Source organism: Microcaecilia unicolor, chromosome 9 (assembly GCF_901765095.1).
Source record: "Microcaecilia unicolor chromosome 9, aMicUni1.1, whole genome shotgun sequence".
Classification (NCBI taxonomy): Eukaryota; Metazoa; Chordata; class Amphibia; order Gymnophiona; family Siphonopidae; genus Microcaecilia; species Microcaecilia unicolor.
This window is the reverse complement of record NC_044039.1, coordinates 123,128,893-123,143,575: the sequence shown is the minus strand read 5'-3', so window position 1 is coordinate 123,143,575 and position 14,683 is coordinate 123,128,893. Positions and strand designations below refer to the sequence as shown.

At 51.2% G+C, this 14,683-nt stretch overlaps 1 protein-coding gene across 2 annotated transcripts in view; it reads right to left on the bottom strand.

Moving 5' to 3' along the window:
- ZFYVE26 (zinc finger FYVE-type containing 26) overlaps positions 1-14,683 on the bottom strand; it is a 273,412-nt gene that overhangs the window by 30,153 nt on the left and 228,576 nt on the right. For both annotated transcript variants that reach the window (XM_030215525.1, XM_030215526.1), the window contains one exon: positions 2,042-2,101. In XM_030215525.1, the coding sequence (XP_030071385.1) occupies positions 2,042-2,101 (60 nt within the window). The remainder of the gene's footprint in view (positions 1-2,041; positions 2,102-14,683) is intronic.

Below are 14,683 nucleotides of genomic sequence, written 5' to 3'. Positions count from 1 at the left end.
ACTCACCATCTCTCCTCTGCCTCTAATGTCTATTACCTAAAAATAAAACAGGACTGAAAAAGGATGTCATTTTTCAAAACCTACTCTCTCCCTCTCTTTTGACCCAATACACAATCCATTCCATAAGATGTGCTGTAATCATGAAAACCCATAAAGCTTTCACATGCCTCGACTGATATAGGGATTACCTACCACAGTGGTTTTCATACTTGGGTCATCCAAATAAACTGCTGCTCCACACAATGCTTCTTAGCTCTCATTGTAAGAACAGTGTTGAAAGTACGGATATCAACTGTGTGGCATCTGTGTTCTCAGTGAAGGAGCACAGGCATTGCACAGCTGCAAGTTACTGAGCTGTACAATGTTATAGGAGCATCGAGAGCGTGTAATCAGGGCCGTGCCAACACGGTAAGCGAGGTAAGCATGGCAGGAGGGCACCATCCTCTGGGGGGCGCCCCGCCGCACCATGCTTACCTCGCCCTCTTCTCCCCAGATCCTTTTCCTTTTTTTTTTTTGTTTAAATTTACCTCTGTCCGGCGGCAGCGTAGTGTAGCGATCGTTTTGGGGGGGGGGGGGGGCAACTGCAGGGGGGCACCGGAGACCCTAGGCACGGCTCTGCGTGTAATGGCAGCTAGTGGAGGGAAGAGGTGGTATGAGGTGAGCAGTGGGGTACAGTAGAGGGTTTGGGAAAAGCAGGTGAAGATATGAGGGTGGTGGAGGGTAGCTAGTGTGAAAGGTTGGGGAATGTGTGGAAGCAGGGGGAGAGTAACCTAATGCTTAGTGCAGCGCAGGGGCGTAGCCAGACAGCAGATTTTGGGTGGGCCTAGTCAAGAAGTGGGTGGGCACCAAATGTTCTCTCCCCCACCCCCACATCAAAAAAATATCTCAGCTGATGGGAAAATGCTTCTCTCCAGTCTCCACCTTGGTAGTCTGCTGAAAACTGAGCATGCGAAGGTGCCAGTATTGTGGAGAGCAGCATTTTCATTACCATGTGCTACTGTTGGATGGGCCTGAGCCCTAAGTGGGTGGGCCCCGGCCCACCAGGCCCACCTGTGGCTATGCCACTGGTGCAGCGGCCTGAAAACCTGGGGTACTGCGTTTAATTCCCACTGTAGCGCCTTGCGACTCTGGGCAAGTCTCTTAACCCTCCGTTGTCCCAGGAACAAAATAAGTACCTGTATGTAATATGTAAATCGCTTTGATTGTAACTACAGAAAGGTGGTATATCAAGTCCCATCCCTATTTGTTTTCTGCCACCGAGTCCTTAGGGAAATTGTTTTTTTCTTTTACTAGGTACTGTGGAAAAAAGTTTGAAAACCATTAATCTATCACACACAAAGGATGTTGTAAAACCAAAAATATGATTGGCCAGGCTCAGAGAGTGTATTAATTGCAGAAAGGTTTTGCTTTACCCTTTTAAAAACTTGATCAAATAATTGTGGTTGCATTGTTGTAAATTCACATTCGTTTACTGCATTCCACTATGTCTGTGCTAGAAGTTTCCTTTTGCGCCACTGGGCTTCTGGCTTAGTAACATCTGGCTTTTATTGGGTTATGGAACCAGGATCCTCCACTTGCAACTACTTGGATGTTTTCTTTATAACTAACTTTCCACCCAGTTCAGTCATTGGGGTGTCTGTGGCCCCTGGTCAAGGAACATCAGCACAGTTTCCTGGAGAACCTAGTACAGCTACATACTAAATCTAGTCAGTAGGTGTCATCACAGTGAAACAGCAAGATTTCTTTATAGTATCCCCTGCACCTTACTGGGCACTGAACCGGGGTCTTCTGCATGGGAGGACAGGGAAAGACTCAGTTCTATAACTTAGCCACCATCCACTTTCTCACTGCTGGCAGTTAACTATTGTGAGATACTGCATCTGAAAATTCTGTAATACCACTTCTTTAAAAGAACACATTGGCCCTCCTGTGAAATAACAGGTTTTAAATGAGTTCTAGAACTGCCAAATATTTAACACAGCATTCAATTAAGCATAATGACAAAAACAATTTCAGTACTCTTATAATATCTCTATCGTACCTGAATGATTCGAAAGGCAAGGCCAAAACCATCCACTACATTCTTCCCTCCCAACATGACCTGAAAAATACAGAAGAATGCCACATGATGAGATAGCATTAAAAGCAATTTATCTCCCTACCCTATACTAACTCTTCAGTTGCCATTTTTACCAAATACTACTTTGGTTTCCAGATGTTATGTTGCCAGAGCACCTAACAGCTTGCACTGGAAGCATCTGCAAGTGGTTAAACCTGGAGGGTGGGGCACACACCCTTCTTTTTTTTCAGGCTGTTATGAGAAAAGAGGGAACACCAAAGGAGACTTGGGATTCCTCAAGAGCAGCAGAACCAGGGATTTGAAAGGCAAGCTCAGACAGCTTTTCTTTAACTAGGACTAACATAGTAGATGACAGCAGATAAAGACCTGATTGGTCCATTTGGTCTGCCCAACAAGGTGGCCAGAGCCATATCCACCACTCCATGTAGGTGTTATACTCCTTCATGATCAAATCCTGGCAATTTACCACAATGTCAACCACATATAGGCAGTTATATTTGCTCCAATTTTGGAACAGTAGTTTCATAATTTTAGTTGCAGTATAGTTACATTCATGTTCAATACCTGATTAAATCCAATCCAACAATGTTGCCAACTGACATTTTACTCACTATTAACCTTAAGATGTCTTCCCCTCCCCTTCTGAGAAACACTCATAACATATGGAGTGGAGTGGTAGCCTAGTGGTTAGTGCAGCGGACCTTGATCCTGGGGAACTGGATTCAATACTCGCTGCAACTCCTTGGGGGTCTTTTACTAAAGCTTAGCTCGAGTTATCTGCAGCAGGGCCCATTTTATTCCTATGAGGGGAGGACTGGAGGGCAAGAGAGATGCAGTCAAGAGGAAGGTGAGAGGAGAACAGGAGGGAAGAGAGATGCAGTCAAGGGGAAGGGCAGAGGAGAACAGGAGGGAAAGAGATGCAGTCAAGGGGAAGGGCAGAGGAGAACAGGAGGGAAGAGAGATGCAGTCAAGGGGAAGGGCAGAGGAGAACAGGAGGGAAAGAGATGCAGTCAAGGGGAAGGGCAGAGGAGAACAGGAGGGAAGAGAGATGCAGTCAAGGGGAAGGGCAGAAGAGAACAGGAGGGAAGAGAGATGCAGTCAAGGGAAGGGCAGAGGAGAACAGGAGGGAAGAGAGATGCAGTCAAGGGGAAGGCAGAGGAGAACAGGAGGAAAGAGATGCAGTCAAGGGGAAGGGCAGAGGAGAACAGGAGGGAAAGAGATGCAGTCAAGGGGAAGGGCAGAGGAGAACAGGAGGGAAGAGAGATGCAGTCAAGGGGAAGGGCAGAGGAGAACAGGAGGGAAAGAGATGCAGTCAAGGGGAAGGGCAGAGGAGAACAGGAGGGAAGAGAGATGCAGTCAAGGGGAAGGGCAGAGGAGAACAGGAGGGAAAGAGATGCAGTCAAGGGGAAGGGCAGAGGAGAACAGGAGGGAAGAGAGATGCAGTCAAGGGGAAGGGCAGAAGAGAACAGGAGGGAAGAGAGATGCAGTCAAGGGGAAGGGCAGAGGAGAACAGGAGGGAAGAGAGATGCAGTCAAGGGGAAGGGCAGAGGAGAACAGGAGGGCAGAGAGATGCAGTCAAGGGGAAGGGCAGAGGAGAACAGGAGGGAAGAGAGATGCAGTCAAGGGGAAGGGCAGAGGAGAACAGGAGGGAAGAGAGATGCAGTCAAGGGGAAGGGCAGAGGAGAACAGGAGGGAAGAGAGATGCAGTCAAGGGGAAGGGCAGAGGAGAACAGGAGGGAAAGAGATGCAGTCAAGGGGAAGGGCAGAGGAGAACAGGAGGGAAAGAGATGCAGTCAAGGGGAAGGTGAGAGGAGAACAGGAGGGAAGAGAGATGCAGTCAAGGGGAAGGGCAGAGGAGAACAGGAGGGAAAGAGATGCAGTCAAGGGGAAGGGCAGAGGAGAACAAGAGGGAAGAGAGATGCAGTCAAGGGGAAGGGCAGAGGAGAACAGGAGGGAAGAGAGATGCAGTCAAGGGGAAGGGCAGAGGAGAACAGGAGGGAAGAGAGATGCAGTCAAGGGGAAGGGCAGAAGAGAACAGGAGGGAAGAGAGATGCAGTCAAGGGGAAGGGCAGAGGAGAACAGGAGGGAAGAGAGATGCAGTCAAGGGGAAGGGCAGAGGAGAACAGGAGGGAAGAGAGATGCAGTCAAGGGGAAGGGCAGAGGAGAACAGGAGGGAAGAGAGATGCAGTCAAGGGGAAGGGCAGAGGAGAACAGGAGGGAAGAGAGATGCAGTCAAGGGGAAGGGCAGAGGAGAACAGGAGGGAAGAGAGATGCAGTCAAGGGGAAGGGCAGAGGAGAACAGGAGGGAAGAGAGATGCAGTCAAGGGGAAGGGCAGAGGAGAACAGGAGGGAAAGAGATGCAGTCAAGGGGAAGGGCAGAGGAGAACAGGAGGGAAAGAGATGCAGTCAAGGGGAAGGTGAGAGGAGAACAGGAGGGAAGAGAGATGCAGTCAAGGGGTAGGGAAGAGGAGAACAGGAGGGAAGAGAGATGCAGTCAAGGAGTAGGGCAGACGAGAACAAGAGGGAAGAGAGATGCAGTCAAGGGGAAGGGCAGAGGAGAACAGGAGGGAAGAGAGATGCAGTCAAGGGGAAGGGCAGAGGAGAACAGGAGGGAAGAGAGATGCAGTCAAGGGGAAGGGCAGAGGAGAACAGGAGGGAAGAGAGATGCAGTCAAGGAGTAGGGCAGACGAGAACAAGAGGGAAGAGAGATGCAGTCAAGGGGAAGGGCAGAGGAGAACAGGAGGGAAGAGAGATGCAGTCAAGGGGAAGGTGAGAGGAGAACAGGAGGGAAGAGAGATGCAGTCAAGGGGAAGGTGAGAGGAGAACAGGAGGGAAGAGAGATGCAGTCAAGGAGTAGGGCAGACGAGAACAAGAGGGAAGAGAGATGCAGTCAAGGGGAAGGGCAGAGGAGAACAGGAGGGAAGAGAGATGCAGTCAAGGGGAAGGGCAGAGGAGAATAGGAGGGAAGAGAGATGCAGTCAAGGGGAAGGGCAGAGGAGAACAGGAGGGAAGAGAGATGCAGTCAAGGGGAAGGGCAGAGGAGAACAGGAGGGAAGAGAGATGCAGTCAAGGGGAAGGGCAGAGGAGAACAGGAGGGAAGAGAGATGCAGTCAAGGGGAAGGGCAGAGGAGAACAGGAGGGAAAGAGATGCAGTCAAGGGGAAGGGCAGAGGAGAACAGGAGGGAAAGAGATGCAGTCAAGGGGAAGGTGAGAGGAGAACAGGAGGGAAGAGAGATGCAGTCAAGGGGAAGGGCAGAGGAGAACAGGAGGGAAAGAGATGCAGTCAAGGGGAAGGGCAGAGGAGAACAAGAGGGAAGAGAGATGCAGTCAAGGGGAAGGGCAGAGGAGAACAGGAGGGAAGAGAGATGCAGTCAAGGGGAAGGGCAGAGGAGAACAGGAGGGAAGAGAGATGCAGTCAAGGGGAAGGGCAGAAGAGAACAGGAGGGAAGAGAGATGCAGTCAAGGGGAAGGGCAGAGGAGAACAGGAGGGAAGAGAGATGCAGTCAAGGGGAAGGGCAGAGGAGAACAGGAGGGAAGAGAGATGCAGTCAAGGGGAAGGGCAGAGGAGAACAGGAGGGAAGAGAGATGCAGTCAAGGGGAAGGGCAGAGGAGAACAGGAGGGAAGAGAGATGCAGTCAAGGGGAAGGGCAGAGGAGAACAGGAGGGAAGAGAGATGCAGTCAAGGGGAAGGGCAGAGGAGAACAGGAGGGAAGAGAGATGCAGTCAAGGGGAAGGGCAGAGGAGAACAGGAGGGAAAGAGATGCAGTCAAGGGGAAGGGCAGAGGAGAACAGGAGGGAAAGAGATGCAGTCAAGGGGAAGGTGAGAGGAGAACAGGAGGGAAGAGAGATGCAGTCAAGGGGTAGGGAAGAGGAGAACAGGAGGGAAGAGAGATGCAGTCAAGGAGTAGGGCAGACGAGAACAAGAGGGAAGAGAGATGCAGTCAAGGGGAAGGGCAGAGGAGAACAGGAGGGAAGAGAGATGCAGTCAAGGGGAAGGGCAGAGGAGAATAGGAGGGAAGAGAGATGCAGTCAAGGGGAAGGGCAGAGGAGAACAGGAGGGAAGAGAGATGCAGTCAAGGGAGTAGGGCAGACGAGAACAAGAGGGAAGAGAGATGCAGTCAAGGGGAAGGGCAGAGGAGAACAGGAGGGAAGAGAGATGCAGTCAAGGGGAAGGTGAGAGGAGAACAGGAGGGAAGAGAGATGCAGTCAAGGGGAAGGTGAGAGGAGAACAGGAGGGAAGAGAGATGCAGTCAAGGAGTAGGGCAGACGAGAACAAGAGGGAAGAGAGATGCAGTCAAGGGGAAGGGCAGAGGAGAACAGGAGGGAAGAGAGATGCAGTCAAGGGGAAGGGCAGAGGAGAATAGGAGGGAAGAGAGATGCAGTCAAGGGGAAGGGCAGAGGAGAACAGGAGGGAAGAGAGATGCAGTCAAGGGGAAGGGCAGAGGAGAATAGGAGGGAAGAGAGATGCAGTCAAGGGGAAGGGCAGAGGAGAACAGGAGGGAAGAGAGATGCAGTCAAGGGGAAGGGCAGAGGAGAATAGGAGGGAAGAGAGATGCAGTCAAGGGGAAGGGCAGAGGAGAACAGGAGGGAAAGAGATGCAGTCAAGGGGAAGGTGAGAGGAGAACAGGAGGGAAGAGAGATGCAGTCAAGGGGTAGGGAAGAGGAGAACAGGAGGGAAGAGAGATGCAGTCAAGGAGTAGGGCAGACGAGAACAAGAGGGAAGAGAGATGCAGTCAAGGGGAAGGGCAGAGGAGAACAGGAGGGAAGAGAGATGCAGTCAAGGGGAAGGGCAGAGGAGAACAGGAGGGAAGAGAGATGCAGTCAAGGGGAAGGGCAGAGGAGAATAGGAGGGAAGAGAGATGCAGTCAAGGGGAAGGGCAGAGGAGAACAGGAGGGAAGAGAGATGCAGTCAAGGGGAAGGGCAGAGGAGAACAGGAGGGAAAGAGATGCAGTCAAGGGGAAGGTGAGAGGAGAACAGGAGGGAAGAGAGATGCAGTCAAGGGGAAGGTGAGAGGAGAACAGGAGGGAAGAGAGATGCAGTCAAGGGGAAGGTGAGAGGAGAACAGGAGGGAAGAGAGATGCAGTCAAGGAGTAGGGCAGACGAGAACAAGAGGGAAGAGAGATGCAGTCAAGGGGAAGGGCAGAGGAGAACAGGAGGGAAGAGAGATGCAGTCAAGGGGAAGGGCAGAGGAGAATAGGAGGGAAGAGAGATGCAGTCAAGGGGAAGGGCAGAGGAGAACAGGAGGGAAGAGAGATGCAGTCAAGGGGAAGGGCAGAGGAGAATAGGAGGGAAGAGAGATGCAGTCAAGGGGAAGGGCAGAGGAGAACAGGAGGGAAGAGAGATGCAGTCAAGGGGAAGGGCAGAGGAGAATAGGAGGGAAGAGAGATGCAGTCAAGGGGAAGGGCAGAGGAGAACAGGAGGGAAAGAGATGCAGTCAAGGGGAAGGTGAGAGGAGAACAGGAGGGAAGAGAGATGCAGTCAAGGGGTAGGGAAGAGGAGAACAGGAGGGAAGAGAGATGCAGTCAAGGAGTAGGGCAGACGAGAACAAGAGGGAAGAGAGATGCAGTCAAGGGGAAGGGCAGAGGAGAACAGGAGGGAAGAGAGATGCAGTCAAGGGGAAGGGCAGAGGAGAACAGGAGGGAAGAGAGATGCAGTCAAGGGGAAGGGCAGAGGAGAATAGGAGGGAAGAGAGATGCAGTCAAGGGGAAGGCAGAGGAGAACAGGAGGGAAGAGAGATGCAGTCAAGGAGTAGGGCAGACGAGAACAAGAGGGAAGAGAGATGCAGTCAAGGGGAAGGGCAGAGGAGAACAGGAGGGAAGAGAGATGCAGTCAAGGGGAAGGGCAGAGGAGAACAGGAGGGAAGAGAGATGCAGTCAAGGGGAAGGGCAGAGGAGAACAGGAGGGAAGAGAGATGCAGTCAAGGGGAAGGGCAGAGGAGAACAGGAGGGAAAGAGATGCAGTCAAGGGGAAGGTGAGAGGAGAACAGGAGGGAAGAGAGATGCAGTCAAGGGGAAGGTGAGAGGAGAACAGGAGGGAAGAGAGATGCAGTCAAGGGGAAGGGGAGAGGAGAACAGGAGGGAAGAGAGATGCAGTCAAGGAGTAGGGCAGACGAGAACAAGAGGGAAGAGAGATGCAGTCAAGGGGAAGGGCAGAGGAGAACAGGAGGGAAGAGAGATGCAGTCAAGGGGAAGGGCAGAGGAGAATAGGAGGGAAGAGAGATGCAGTACAAGGGGAAGGGCAGAGGGAGAACAGGAGGGAAGAGAGATGCAGTCAAGGGGAAGGGCAGAGGAGAATAGGAGGGAAGAGAGATGCAGTCAAGGGGAAGGGCAGAGGAGAACAGGAGGGAAGAGAGATGCAGTCAAGGGGAAGGGCAGAGGAGAATAGGAGGGAAGAGAGATGCAGTCAAGGGGAAGGGCAGAGGAGAACAGGAGGGAAAGAGATGCAGTCAAGGGGAAGGTGAGGAGGAACAGGAGGGAAGAGAGATGCAGTCAAGGGGTAGGGAAGAGGAGAACAGGAGGGAAGAGAGATGCAGTCAAGGAGTAGGGCAGACGAGAACAAGAGGGAAGAGAGATGCAGTCAAGGGGAAGGGCAGAGGAGAACAGGAGGGAAGAGAGATGCAGTCAAGGGGAAGGGCAGAGGAGAACAGGAGGGAAGAGAGATGCAGTCAAGGGGAAGGGCAGAGGAGAATAGGAGGGAAGAGAGATGCAGTCAAGGGGAAGGGCAGAGGAGAACAGGAGGGAGAGAGATGCAGTCAAGGGGAAGGGCAGAGGAGAACAGGAGGGAAGAGAGATGCAGTCAAGGGGAAGGGCAGAGGGATAACAGGAGGGAAAGAGATGCAGTCAAGGGGAAGGTGAGAGGAGAACAGGAGGGAAGAGAGTGCGTCAAGGGGTAGGGAAGAGGAGAACAGGAGGGAAGAGAGATGCAGTCAAGGAGTAGGGCAGACGAGAACAAGAGGGAAGAGAGATGCAGTCAAGGTGGAAGGGCAAGGAGAGACAGTAGGGAAGAGAGATGCAGTCAAGGGGAAGGGCAGAGGAGAAACAGTAGGGGAAGAGAGATGCATGTCAAGGGTGAGGGAAAGAGGAGAATAGGAGGGAAGAGAGATGCAGTCAAGGGGAAGGGCAGAGGAGAACAGATGGGAAGAGAGATGCAGTCAGGGGGAAGGGGCAGAGGAGAACAGGAGGGAAGAGAGATGCAGTCAAGGGGAAGGGCAGAGGAGAACAGGAGGGAAAGAGATGCAGTCAAGGGGAAGGTGAGAGGAGAACAGGAGGGAAGAGAGATGCAGTCAAGGGGTAGGGAAGAGGAGAACAGGAGGGAAGAGAGATGCAGTCAAGGAGTAGGGGCAGACGAGAACAAGAGGGAAGAGAGATGCAGTCAAGGGGAAGGGCAGAGGAGAACAGGAGGGAAGAGAGATGCAGTCAAGGGAAGGGCAGAGGAGAACAGGAGGGAAGAGAGATGCAGTCAAGGGGAAGGGCAGAGGAGAACAGGAGGGAAAGAGATGCAGTCAAGGGGAAGGGCAGAGGAGAACAGGAGGGAAAGAGATGCAGTCAAGGGGAAGGTGAGAGGAGAACAGGAGGGAAGAGAGATGCAGTCAAGGGGAAGGGCAGAGGAGAACAGGAGGGAAAGAGATGCAGTCAAGGGGAAGGGCAAGGAGAAACAAGAGGGAAGAGAGATGCAGTCAAGGGGAAGGGCAGAGGAGAACAGGAGGGAAGAGAGATGCAGTCAAGGGGAAGGGCAGAGGAGAACAGGAGGGAAGAGAGATGCAGTCAAGGGGAAGGGCAGAGGAGAACAGGAGGGAAGAGAGATGCAGTCAAGGGGAAGGGCAGAAGGAGAACAGGAGGGAAGAGAGATGCAGTCAAGGGGAAGGGCAGAGGAGAACAGGAGGGAAGAGAGATGCAGTCAAGGGGAAGGGCAGAGGAGAACAGGAGGGAAGAGAGATGCAGTCAAGGGGAAGGGCAGAGGAGAACAGGAGGGAAGAGAGATGCAGTCAAGGGGAAGGGCAGAGGAGAACAGGAGGGAAGAGAGATGCAGTCAAGGGGAAGGGCAGAGGAGAACAGGAGGGAAGAGAGATGCAGTCAAGGGGAAGGGCAGAGGAGAACAGGAGGGAAGAGAGATGCAGTCAAGGGGAAGGGCAGAGGAGAACAGGAGGGAAAGAGATGCAGTCAAGGGGAAGGGCAGAGGAGAACAGGAGGGAAAGAGATGCAGTCAAGGGGAAGGTGAGAGGAGAACAGGAGGGAAGAGAGATGCAGTCAAGGGGTAGGGAAGAGGAGAACAGGAGGGAAGAGAGATGCAGTCAAGGAGTAGGGCAGACGAGAACAAGAGGGAAGAGAGATGCAGTCAAGGGGAAGGGCAGAGGAGAACAGGAGGGAAGAGAGATGCAGTCAAGGGGAAGGGCAGAGGAGAATAGGAGGGAAGAGAGATGCAGTCAAGGGGAAGGGCAGAGGAGAACAGGAGGGAAGAGAGATGCAGTCAAGGAGTAGGGCAGACGAGAACAAGAGGGAAGAGAGATGCAGTCAAGGGGAAGGGCAGAGGAGAACAGGAGGGAAGAGAGATGCAGTCAAGGGGAAGGGCAGAGGAGAACAGGAGGGAAGAGAGATGCAGTCAAGGGGAAGGGCAGAGGAGAACAGGAGGGAAGAGAGATGCAGTCAAGGGGAAGGGCAGAGGAGAACAGGAGGGAAAGAGATGCAGTCAAGGGGAAGGTGAGAGGAGAACAGGAGGGAAGAGAGATGCAGTCAAGGGGAAGGTGAGAGGAGAACAGGAGGGAAGAGAGATGCAGTCAAGGGGAAGGTGAGAGGAGAACAGGAGGGAAGAGAGATGCAGTCAAGGAGTAGGGCAGACGAGAACAAGAGGGAAGAGAGATGCAGTCAAGGGGAAGGGCAGAGGAGAACAGGAGGGAAGAGAGATGCAGTCAAGGGGAAAGGGCAGAGGAGAATAGGAGGGAAGAGAGATGCAGTCAAGGGGAAGGGCAGAGGAGAACAGGAGGGAAGAGAGATGCAGTCAAGGGAAGGGCAGAGGAGAATAGGAGGGAAGAGAGATGCAGTCAAGGGGAAGGGCAGAGGAGAACAGTAGGGAAGAGAGATGCAGTCAAGGGGAAGGGCAGAGAGAATAGGAGGGAAGAGAGATGCAGTCAAGGGGAAGGGCAGAGGAGAACAGGAGGGAAGAGAGATGCAGTCAAGGGGAAGTGCAGAGGAGAACAGGAGGGAAGAGAGATGCAGTCAAGGGGAAGGGCAGAGGAGAACAGGAGGGAAGAGAGATGCAGTCAAGGGAAGGGCAGAGGAGAACCAGGGAGGGAAGAGAGATGCAGTCAAGGGGAAGGGCAGAGGAGAACAGGAGGGAAAGAGATGCAGTCAAGGGGAGGGCAGAGGAGAACAGGAGGGAAAGAGATGCAGTCAGGGGAAAGGTGAGAGGAGACAGGAGGGAAGAGAGATGCAGTCAAGGGGTAGGGAAGAGGAGAACAGGAGGGAAGAGAGATGCAGTCAGGAGTAGGGCAGACGAGAACAAGAGGGAAGAGAGATGCAGTCAAGGGGGAAGGGCAGAGGAGAACAGGAGGGAAGAGAGATGCAGTCAAGGGGAAGGGCAGAGGAGAATAGGAGGGAAGAGAGATGCAGTCAAGGGGAAGGGCAGAGGAGAACAGGAGGGAAGAGAGATGCAGTCAAGGAGTAGGGCAGACGAGAACAAGAGGGAAGAGAGATGCAGTCAAGGGGAAGGGCAAGGAGAACAGGAGGGAAGAGAGATGCAGTCAAGGGGAAGGGCAGAGGAGAACAGGAGGGAAGAGAGATGCAGTCAGGGGAAGGGCAGAGGAGAACAGGAGGGAAGAGAGATGCAGTCAAGGGGAAGGGCAGAGGAGAACAGGAGGGAAAGAGATGCAGTCAAGGGGAAGGTGAGAGGAGAACAGGAGGGAAGAGAGATGCAGTCAAGGGGAAGGTGAGAGGAGAACAGGAGGGAAGAGAGATGCAGTCAAGGGGAAGGGGAGAGGAGAACAGGAGGGAAGAGAGATGCAGTCAAGGAGTAGGGCAGACGAGAACAAGAGGGAAGAGAGATGCAGTCAAGGGGAAGGGCAGAGGAGAACAGGAGGGAAGAGAGATGCAGTCAAGGGGAAGGGCAGAGGAGAATAGGAGGGAAGAGAGATGCAGTCAAGGGGAAGGGCAGAGGAGAACAGGAGGGAAGAGAGATGCAGTCAAGGGGAAGGGCAGAGGAGAATAGGAGGGAAGAGAGATGCAGTCAAGGGGAAGGGCAGAGGAGAACAGGAGGGAAGAGAGATGCAGTCAAGGGGAAGGGCAGAGGAGAATAGGAGGGAAGAGAGATGCAGTCAAGGGGAAGGGCAGAGGAGAACAGGAGGGAAAGAGATGCAGTCAAGGGGAAGGTGAGAGGAGAACAGGAGGGAAGAGAGATGCAGTCAAGGGGTAGGGAAGAGGAGAACAGGAGGGAAGAGAGATGCAGTCAAGGAGTAGGGCAGACGAGAACAAGAGGGAAGAGAGATGCAGTCAAGGGGAAGGGCAGAGGAGAACAGGAGGGAAGAGAGATGCAGTCAAGGGGAAGGGCAGAGGAGAACAGGAGGGAAGAGAGATGCAGTCAAGGGGAAGGGCAGAGGAGAATAGGAGGGAAGAGAGATGCAGTCAAGGGGAAGGGCAGAGGAGAACAGGAGGGAAGAGAGATGCAGTCACTCAAGCCTGTGTGACTGCATCTGTTTCCCTTCTGTCCCCCTGTTCTTGTTCTTATGTTATTGTTATTTGAAGTTTTCCCTGCCTCATTTTTTTAACCGCTATTAAAATTTTTAATCAAACTGCAGCCCTAATTTTGACACCTACTAGACAGGACCTAAAAATATTGATTTCCTATCACATTATAAACCTAAAATTATACTGCATTATCACCCTCTGATCACCCCTCCATCTCTCCCTGTTTCTTCCCCCCCCCCACCCACTTCTACCTTTCCCCATGAGACTGTCATTACAATGCTTTTATGTTTCACACATATTCTGATATATGTCATCATTTGCTCATTTCTGATCTGAAGAAGTTGGTATTGCCTTTGAAAATTTAGTCCAATAAGAGGTATTATTTTCTTTGTTTCATTTCTATTTATTACCTAGCAAATAAATAAAGTTTAGAAGACAATAGCAAATGTAAGGTTCTAGAAACAAAAGAGGCTATATTCTCCCAGAAAAGTTTTATCTTTTCACAAGACCAAAAAAGATAACCCAAATAGTTACCCTCCAGTCCACACTTAATGCAAGCAGATGAGCGCGCAATACACATTTTCTCAGCCAACAGAGGTGAAATCAGGCTCAAAATATGTATTTCTAATTCTGCTCTTGGAGGAAAGCATTAAGAATCTTCACTGCTGGTTTTGATAAAAAGGAGTATAGCTTGTCAGATTCTATAGTTTCTCCCAGATCTGTCACATACTATTAAAGGCTTGGGAGAAGAGCCAGGCATTCACCTGATTTCTGAATTAGAGGTAGTCTTCTGTTATGTGCTGCTCCTTTGGGAATGAGTTCTACAGTGTGGGGACTACTGAGAAGGCTTGGTGGATATTATATTGTGCAATTTCTTTTGATGAGCTCCTTGAGAGGACCACAGAAGCCTCAAAGGTGTGTAGAGTTAACATTCTTCAGGTACTCTGGCCTATTTTGTCTAAGGAATTTGAAAATCAAAGGCAAGGTTTTAAATTTGGCCCTGAAAACTAGGTAGCCAATTCAGTTTTTGCAGGAAGGGTGTGTTGTGGTCATACCACTTGTAACCCTCTATTAGTCATGCTGCAGCATTCTGAATTAGTTGGAGCTGGTGCAAACTTTTTGGTTTGACCAGTGTACAGGGCAATACAGTAGTCCAGTTGTGACATTATCACAGAATGAAGCATTGTGTTCAGATTCATCTTTTCAATATATGGAGAGGGATTTTGTAGTTGCTGCAGGTGAAACAGATTTTAAAGGCTTTTTGAGTTTGTGTGATCAAAGTAAAGTAGTTAGTTTATCAGTATCCCAAGATTCCTGACCTGTGATTTTGAAGTCAGGTACGGTCCACCTGTGTTGGGAACCCACAGAATTTCTGTTTTGCTTAGGCTCAGAGTTCCTGTTAGACAAATAGTCAATTTACTCAAAGCCATGGGTAGATCTGATTCAATGGATAAGAGTAGAAACACATCATCTACATAGATATAGAACTGTGTCCATCAACTGAAGCAGCTCAACTAAAGGCATGAGATAGATATTAAATAAAACAGGTGACAATATGGTTCCCTCTGGTACCCCACAGCTCAGTGCCCAAGGTGATGTGCTGTTGCTGAACATAACGGACTATTGTCTGTCTGACAAATAGGATTTGAACCATGTAAATATTGTGCCATCAATATCTGCATTTGTCAGCCTTGTAAGCATATATGATATGATCCACAGGGTTGAAGGCTGCTCATAAATTCAGCTATACTAGTACCAAATAGAATCCCATCATGGCTTCTGTGGAAATCATCAAGAAAGGATACAAGAACATCTCCATTCCTTTATCAGGTCTGAAGCTAGATTGACATGGGTCTAGTCAGTGTCTTTCATTTAGCCAGTGGTCGAGCTGAATACAGACTGTTCTACAAGTTTTGCCGTGAGAGG